Source organism: Populus euphratica, unplaced genomic scaffold, assembly GCF_000495115.2.
Source record: "Populus euphratica unplaced genomic scaffold, PopEup_1.0 scaffold46.1, whole genome shotgun sequence".
In the NCBI taxonomy this organism is placed as follows: Eukaryota; Viridiplantae; Streptophyta; class Magnoliopsida; order Malpighiales; family Salicaceae; genus Populus; species Populus euphratica.
The window spans coordinates 588,668-597,602 of NW_011499852.1; the positions used below are offsets into that span (position 1 = coordinate 588,668).

Below are 8,935 nucleotides of genomic sequence, written 5' to 3' on the forward strand. Positions count from 1 at the left end.
CCTGAGTTAACCAAAATATGAGTCAATTAGGTTTTTTACTATATTACAATGTATCAATTCTTCTTCAATTTCTTTTTAATTTAGTTTTTTTTATCCTTGTTGATTTTGTCCATTGAAGTTAGAAAATTTTAAAAATTAAAATTAAACTTTACTTATGTTTTACCTTTTATTAGATCATCATATTCACATAATTCTATTCACTAATTTTGATGGTTTGTTGTTTAATATTTTTTTTTATTAATTTTTTTTTTTAATTTAATCCTTTTACATTTTATTTTTAGGGTAGTCGATCATTATTTTTTAAGTTCTTTCTTCAACGTTGAGTCATGAATTTTTTTGTTCTTTAAAATATAATTACAATGCTTGAGCATTGTTTTTTATGTAAAAACATTATCTTATCTTGCAGCAAAACGAGAGCTATCTATCTAGTTTTTTCATTATAACTTGTGACTATTTTCATGTTTATATGCATTTTTTTATTGTCGCTAAAAAACCTATATAGACCATGAATTATGAGTAATGTTCAAGATGAACTCTTCTAAGTATTAAAAAGACACTAAATAGAAAAAAAACGACTGGTCCGAGAATAGCTTTTAGGATTAAATCAAACACATTTACAGTGTAGGCTTGCACATGAATTTAACTTGGTCACATGATAATGGAAATACATTTTGAAGCATTTAAGCTCATGGTTCTCTGACAAGGTAAAAACAAAGGCAAGGGGCATAAAACGCATCCGGGCTAAAATGTGTCAACTTGTAATGACATTAGGAGGGAAAACCTTTTGAATGAACTCTAGGAAGCGTCTGGAGTAGAAAGTTGGATCCACAGCCGAGATAGACAAGGAATCAAATTGAAGAGATTTGTATGCGTGCTCAATCTTCTTACTCATGTTGTATTCTTGCAAGATATCAATGATGCCTAGGTACAGAACAACATCATATGCTTCATGAAAGGTCTGTTTTTCCTCTTCCCCTGGAATCTGCTCTGCCCTGGAAGGCATGTTCACCCCAAGCTGGATTTGGAGCCTGATCAGCAGGTATAAAATAACAAATGATGAATCATTGAAGTAAAACACATCCATCCAATATAGCTTTCTAAATGCAGAAGATATTTGTTCTGTTTGGCATGCTTAATTTGTTCAAGGATGAAATATATAGAAACACCTACGTTGTGCAATTGCCTCATTCATAAAATATCTAGGGCAACTGCTCGAAAAAGCTTTACTAGTATTTTTGGCATTGCAGAAAGAAATATACATGCTCCTGTGGAGCTTCTTACGAATATAATTGGATGGGGTTGGATGCCATACCTTGCTGTGCCGGGAAGGAGGAGATCCACTTCCTCATCACCAGCTGATGATGCTCGTAATCTGCTACCCCTAATGTGAGGACCCACGACAACACTATCATCATCTGTTCCTCGAGGAACCAAGACAAGACCTTGTGGGTAGTTCTCATCCTCTATAGTATCTGTCGGTGAAATATGACCAACAATTTCCATATCAGAACATATTCAGAACAATGCGGTCATATCACTGTCCAGACAAAATATGACAGATGCCATGTGTAATGTATGATATATTGGTTCCAAAGCTGACTTATGATGCGCTCATTTATGCAAAAGAAAATGAAGAGAAAGATCATTTGGATGCTGCTATTAAACTCCTCCTAGCCAAGCAGCAACTTTCGAATTTTTCATCAAGAAATAACTTGAAATCAAACACAAACAAACTTAGGAGTCTTTAGTCAGAGGCACTAAGACTAAAACCTAGGACATTAAGAACATATAACTGTCAGTCTGCAGTACAAATCATCATGCTCCCTTCCTCATGGTTTAATCATAATTAAAAAACCTTTTATCAAAAACATATCTGCAAATTAACTTTTCATGTTCAGTTTCATTTATGATTTTTTCCACTTTCTCCAGCTTTGCTTCAAGCAGCCTGAACAACATGCTAAAAGAACATCAAATATAAGTGTCTAAGGCACCCACCTTCCTCTGCTAGAACTCTCAATCCTTCAGCAGTTATACTTCGATTGTAAGACATTAAAGACCGTAAGTGTTGTGGGGCTCGATAATGCACACCCAGCAAAAGGCTGTAATCCATGATATGCTGCACTTCCAAAAATTTGCTATCAATCTCAATCTGCCTGGATAAAGATGCAGACCAAGCAAAAAACAAAAGGGTTAGCAAGTTGCAATGAACTCAGAGTCTAGGAAGAATATCAGTCTGAAACTTGGAAAGCCAGCCATGTCAGGCCTTGCAAGCCACGTGCAAGTAGATTATCATTGTTTAATAGACAATATGGATACTGATGATAACATTGTTTCACATACATAAACTTGCAAACTTAAGAAACACAATATATAATATAATTGGAAGCATCACTAACTGTAATAAAGCTTCACGCCAAGAAGGTTCCAAATAGAAGCAGTAGTTTAGATCCAAATCTTTAAGTGTTGTGTTCTCTTCTATCTCAACATTCTCTGTAGACCGTCCTAAAGATGACCCTTTCAAATCAAACCTTCGATGGATCCTTAATTCTGTGCAGAACATATTTCCCATCACTACAAAGCGAAACTGCAATGCAGGAAATAGTTCCCAATCTTAGCTTTTTTAAACAGATGTTCATATATTAAGCTTTAAGATAGGAAAATAATGGCTTGATACAAGTTTGATTAAAGTGTTTCTTGAACTAATTGCACATAACAAATGGAAGTAAGCAAACATCTCATGGGATTATGATGAATAAAAAATGCCACTACCTTTTGACCGCTTGAAGGTTTAATCCTGTGAAGACCAAAGAATTTTGTTATGAGTGTATTCTCATACGACCTCACATGATGATGATAGTCCGGCAACATTTTCAGAAGCACCTATATATAAGAACTCTGGTGAGTGGAGTTGTAAATATAACAGTTCAAAAGGAAAAGCAACTAGAAGTGCAAGCATAAGAAATTTATTTGTTTAAAAGACACTTTGTTAGTTGCTAAGTAAACATTCCTAAAACGCATGCAAGGTATCGTCCATGTAACAGGTAGCAGTAATAATGCTTGAATATGAAGTAGGAGAGGTTCGCTGTTCAGAATGGACATTTATGATCCTTTTGTTCACCGACAAAATTAAAACCTGACTAGTCCTTTGTCTTGCATTCAAGTTACTGGGTCTACTTGCAGTTGGTAGGGTATTATGTACCTTCACTTCAGACTTCCGAAGTGTCTTAATCATGAAGTGGTCATCCTGAGATAGGAAAAAGATGCTACCGCTTTTCCCAGGAGAGGAAAGTTCTCTAAGAGCATCATTTCCACAAATGGACATCATGTAGTCAGCCGAATCGATCTTGAACATCTCTCTCAAATTCCTATTGTGAGTATTAAGAATGGCATGTTAGCATGGAAACAAAAAGTAATCCAAGATCCATGAATATATGGATCTGACACATCAAAACTAAGGCAGAGATGTACAGGTAATTCCATTTCCATTTTTTCCTCGTAAAAATAACTGTGGAAAGCTATGCATGGTTATGGTCCAAAAGATTCTAACTGTAGAGAACCACAAAAATGAGAATAAATATCCTAAGTAAATGCAATGTCCTCCATAACAGACGGAGAAAAATACAAGCTAAAATGTTTGATGATACCAAACAAAGTTATTAAGCACTCCAACTGTTTTACGCTATAGAAACACAAAAGAATCAGAAGTTAGCATCATTAGATTAAATTTACATGGAGTTTTAGATCGATTACCAATTGGCACCCCAACTTGGAAGCAAGGATACTGAACATATTATGGAAGATCAAACTTTTATACCTCAAAACTTTAACTATCACAGAAAAATTGGTCAAACTTATGTTTGCTATGCTCAACTTGAGCAAGGTTACTCCATGTTGTGTGAGATGATGCAATATCAGTTTGTTAAAAAGCATAAAGGAAAGAACATTGCAGAAACAGATGGGATGAATTGACCTGATTTACAGATGAACATAGCTTGTTAATTGAAGCTCAGGGAAAACATAAATCTACGGTGAACTCAACAAGACAAAAAAAAGAAGAAGATAGGACCCACAGAGAATTCTCAAAATTTTAATAAACTGAAAGTGAATCAAACAAACCTGAAAACCATTGGACAGTAGTCTTTCCATTTAAAGTCCTCTGATTGGTGAGGAGGTGTCAATTGGGATCCATCTTTTGGAAAATTCATCCAAAAGCTTGCCCTCGGGCCAAAATCTGAAGCACGTACTTCTCGTCTCTGTACAGGTGTAATTTTCCCCACAGTATACCTGACCACATTCTGATGCACATTAAATGCTTGTGTTTGTTAAGATAAACATAATGAAACAAGGGATAATATCAAATGCAATATGCAGATTCCTGCTAAAAAAACTGGCAGACAGCAGTTTAAGGCATTGTTGACAACAACAGTCCTAAACTAGTTGGGGTTGGCTATATGAATCCTTTTGCATCATTCCACGCAATCATAAGACAAATCTGCCTCAGAAGATGCAGAATAGCCACATTTCCACATCAAGATGCATGCTGAGAGCTACATAAATGTCAGAAAGCACAAAGAAAAGGACCCTCTTTAAAGTGGAACAGGCAGGTTGATACTTCTATCCAAATTCCAAGGTACATGAAATATCTAGGAAGAGGGGAGAAAACACAGTGCTTAACAATCATAGGATGATCATACAAAGAAACTGGATGAAAGTAACGGGCTTTTTTAGTGAAGATTAAAGTGACCTTGACACGGGATGAGGGTACATAATAATGGTCGCAAGATTGAGTGTACCTTATTCCAAGCTGCAAACTGAGCATCAAATCATAACTCCTATGCCCTTTAATGATAGCTTCACCAGGCCTCTTGACCTCTTTTGCAAGTTTCTTCTGTCGCTTTTTTGTTCTTCTGGATGATGAAGAAAAACTACTATTCAACACAAGTTCACTAATTAGAACACCTTGCATATATTCTCGTTCCAAGATTGGTGGTGTGTTTGTTTCAAACTCCTTCCCTAAGCCTTCAGATAAATCTAATGATGAATCATGTCCTATCACCTTTTCAATATATACCTCAAGACTCCAGCGCCTTTCCAGAGAAACATTTTTGTTTCGAGACTGCTCCAAAGTTAACAAGTTTCCCTTGGATAGTTTATCAGATGAATTATGACGAGATCCCTGGTTCTCACCTACCTTGACATTTCCCATATTGACCGAAGATGCATGATGAATAAGTGCGTGGTTCTGCTTTCTTAGATCTGGAAGTACCCCCCTTTTTCTTAAAGCGTTGAGGTACCGTTCTTCTGCAGCTTGAAACCGGCTCCCTTTTGGATAAAACGATCCTTTTCCATCCTTCAAACCACGCGTCCAAGTTCCAACATAGCAACCGCCATCGCTCCATGTATACACTCCAAATCCATGCATCATACCATTTAACCAGCTTCCTTCAAATGAATCCCCATTAGTCCATGTAAGAGTCCCTTTCCCTGTCATTTTACCCCCTTTCATATCCCCATGATAGACATTCCCATTAGCCCAGGTATACTTGCCTAGACCCTCTGGACTTCCTTGTATCCAAGAGCCCTCAAAGATATCTCCGTTAGGATAAACCTGGTATCCCAATCCATGCTTGAGATTCAAACGCCATCTTCCTTTATATGTCAAGTTATTGGAACCTACGTAGGTCCCTGCACCATGCATGTATCCACCTGAAAATTCACCCTCATAAGCAGTTCCAGAAGGCCACTGAATTTTTCCATTCCCATGCCTCATGCCCCTTCTCCATTCACCTTCATATACACAACCATCCGACCATACATATTTCCCATTCCCCTCAGGTGCATTGCCGAGCAATGATCCAGAATATGATTCCCCATTGGGAAGACAAAGCTCCCCAACTCTAAAGGCTATATTTTCAGATGAAGCACGGAAAGATTCACCATTGATTGATATAGATGAGCGGTCTCTGTCAGAGATGGCATCAACAGACTTCGTCCTGTCTGCACAAGTCAGTGCTCGTTCCACATTACCAACAATAACCTCAGGGCCAGACATGCAAAATGCCCAAAAGGTCACGATCACTCACAAGTTTAAAGGCAAACCTGAATTTCTCATGGGAGAAATGTCTATGTTGACTTCATAAGAAGAATCTACCAAAATAGTTCAGCAATACCTTTGAGTTGCTGTCGTCCTTTGATCTATACAAAGAAGGGAGGATAGATAATTGTAATCGATGGAAGAAACATGAGCTTACTATTAATACATACTTGTTATTGACATTCTTAATCACAAGCACAAATGATACTACAGTTTCACGAGGGAAAAAAGAAAACACAAGCACCAGGAATAAATTGACAAGCAGAGACCACCAGAGGGCAGAGAACTAAGAACAAAATTAAGCTCCAGTTTCAAAAAGAAAAAAAAAAAGATTAAGAAGAAAGTCAACTGCTGGTAAAGGAAAGGGAAAAAAAACGGACAAAAAGAGGAAGCACCTTAATATCAACAAATTGGCTTTTAATTAAGAAGAGTCCATCATCAACATCCAAAAGTTCCTTCTTTTCTTTTTTTGCTGTGACTTAGAAAGGTGTACGCAAAAGGAAAGCCAAAAAAAAGTGAAATTTGCTGACAAGCTTCAGTCTCTGTTTGTTTCCTAAAGGAAAGAGTAAGGATTCATTTCCCAGAGACTAAGAAATATGAACCCTCCACCTGTTTTAACTACTAATTCACTTCAATGAAAAGAAAAGAAAACTTTTTTGAGATTGCTTTCAAAGCACAATATCATTTGCCTCAACAAAGAAAAAATAAAGGAACTGCATCCTGCAATCTTCCACGCACAAAAAGGAGAAAAAAACAAATAAATATGCAGTAAAGCTAATAATAAAAATAACAAAACAACACAAAAATATAAACGAAATGAAATCATAATTCCTCACCATCAAGTTCCAACCTATCTATCTTTCTCATTGCTTATAGTACACACACCCACACATAAATATGCGGAGAGGGAGTGAGGGGGGGAGAAGTTACCTTGAATTTGGTGAGCAACTTTTTTTCTTTTTCTTTTTTTGTGGTCGCTCTTGTTCTCTTTGCTAGACACAGACAACCCTCTCTCTCTCACTCTCTCTCTCTCTCTCTGAGTTCGCAAGTCAGCAAAAGATCATTCTTTTCGTCTATGGATCGAATCACAAGCCAAGAGGCTGGATGGAACTGCTCCGCTACACTCTTATGGTTAACTGCTGCTGTTATCAAAATGAATGAAGGTTATAACCACTATTAAATAATATTAATTTATTATTAAAAAAATAACGACATCATTTCCTGTTAGGATACGTGCTGAAAACTACGATCTGTAATTACAATTACAATTATAATTAAATAAAAAATAAAAAATAAAACTTAGAGGTTTGTCATTTTCACCGTGGATTTTATTAGTGTTCCAAAGTGTTTTCTTTTGACTTTTTTTCATTTTCATTTTTATTTTTCATTTGATTCTTTAATATTGTATTTATTTGATATTCAATTTACTGGTTTTTTTGGATACTTTGTATAGGGGATCAACAATGTAGAGGAAAAATAATGACTCTTTGATGATGCTCGGTTTAAAAAAATTAAATAAAATTTTATTAATTTAAGATAATTAAAGCTACAAGACTGAATTTAAATAATTAACAAATATTTAACCCCTTTTTGTTTTTGGAACCAAGGAATTAAAGCTATTAGACCGCTTCAACCTTTTTTTATGATGTATTAATATTTTTTTTAATGTGATTATTTTATATTGAGTTTAGTTGGATTATATTTGAAAGTTGTTATTTTTTTACCTAAATATAAAGATCTTGGTTGTCAATAAAAGTTTTTAAAATGTGTATAATGCCCATTTTCACAAGATTAAATGAACTTTTACTGATTTAAAATAATTAAATGTGTCGTAAACCCATTTTTCTTCTCTTTCTCTTTACCTTAGGTTTCATGCCTTGTTTTGTCACCTTTGCTTATATCAATTGTGATCATCATTCTTTTAATTATTATTTCTAATGTTTTTTAGGGTTTTTTATTTTCATCCTTTAATTTTGAGTGAGTTAGGGATTGACTTCCTTAATTGTTTTTTATTTACTTTTTATGGGATAATGGTTTGGAGGGTTAGTCCAAGTTAATTCAAATTGTAAACCCTTGACCCAAAAATTGATGAATTAGTGATAAAAGGGTGATCTTTAGTTTAAAAATGATAAATTAGGAGGGAAATTATTTTGTTATGATACGAATATCCCTAGTAAATTAACTTAAATTTCAGATGAGATAAGTACTAAAATCGGTACGTGAAATGTTTTCAAGGAGTGATAAATCATGTAAATTTCCTGATTGGGTTAAAAAATTATTTTCAAGGAAGAGATTTTATAAAATTTAAGGTGAAATATTTAGAAAAATAAAAGGGAATTCTAAATAAAATAATATATGATTTTACACGTGAAAGACATTGATCATCGATATAAACCCTGCGTACAATTGTGTTATTTTGACTAAAAATAATGAAAATTATAAGGAAAATTTTATTATGATTATGGATAGGAGCTTCCAATAAATTAGTTTTAGAATATTAACAATTTAAGTAAATAAAATAGTATGCAAATCTGGATTTTGGTATAAAATTATCTACAATCCAGTTTTATGATGTTAAGCATAACTCTAAACTTAACTATTAAATCGGGCTAAAATTTTATAAGAAGTCTCTAGATATATTTTTTTATATGGGCTAAAAATGCAGGTTAATAAAAGTTTGGAAAAGCTTTACAAAAGTACCAATGACCAAATAAATTACATAAATAACAAATGGGCATAAATAATGGCAATTCTATAATTAAGTAAAGAATTCCTTCCTTTTCTCTTATAAATGGTCAGAAACATATGTGATGAAAGAGGGGGGATGTTTTTTTTCCTTTC

The 8,935-nt window shown here is 34.6% G+C and overlaps 1 protein-coding gene across 3 annotated transcripts; it reads right to left on the reverse strand.

The window, feature by feature from the left end:
* Positions 1-576: 576 nt before the first annotated feature.
* On the reverse strand, positions 577-7,242 carry PIP5K9 (phosphatidyl inositol monophosphate 5 kinase). Of its 3 annotated transcripts, XM_011020512.1 has the most exons (10): positions 6,931-6,945; positions 6,490-6,821; positions 4,794-6,195; positions 4,117-4,284; positions 3,200-3,365; positions 2,770-2,880; positions 2,397-2,584; positions 1,996-2,153; positions 1,313-1,472; positions 577-1,028 (listed from the first exon to the last, which is right to left on the reverse strand). In XM_011020512.1, the coding sequence occupies exons 3-10, from the start codon at positions 6,050-6,052 to the stop codon at positions 752-754; spliced, it is 2,487 nt and encodes an 828-aa protein (XP_011018814.1). In that variant the 5' UTR covers positions 6,053-6,195; positions 6,490-6,821; positions 6,931-6,945; the 3' UTR covers positions 577-751. The 3 variants fall into 3 exon arrangements, with proteins under 3 accessions (XP_011018814.1, XP_011018813.1, XP_011018815.1); XM_011020511.1 differs by lacking the exons at positions 6,490-6,821; positions 6,931-6,945 and adding an exon at positions 7,025-7,242; XM_011020513.1 differs by lacking the exon at positions 6,490-6,821 and having other exon boundaries at positions 6,931-7,018.
* Positions 7,243-8,935: the final 1,693 nt, after the last annotated feature.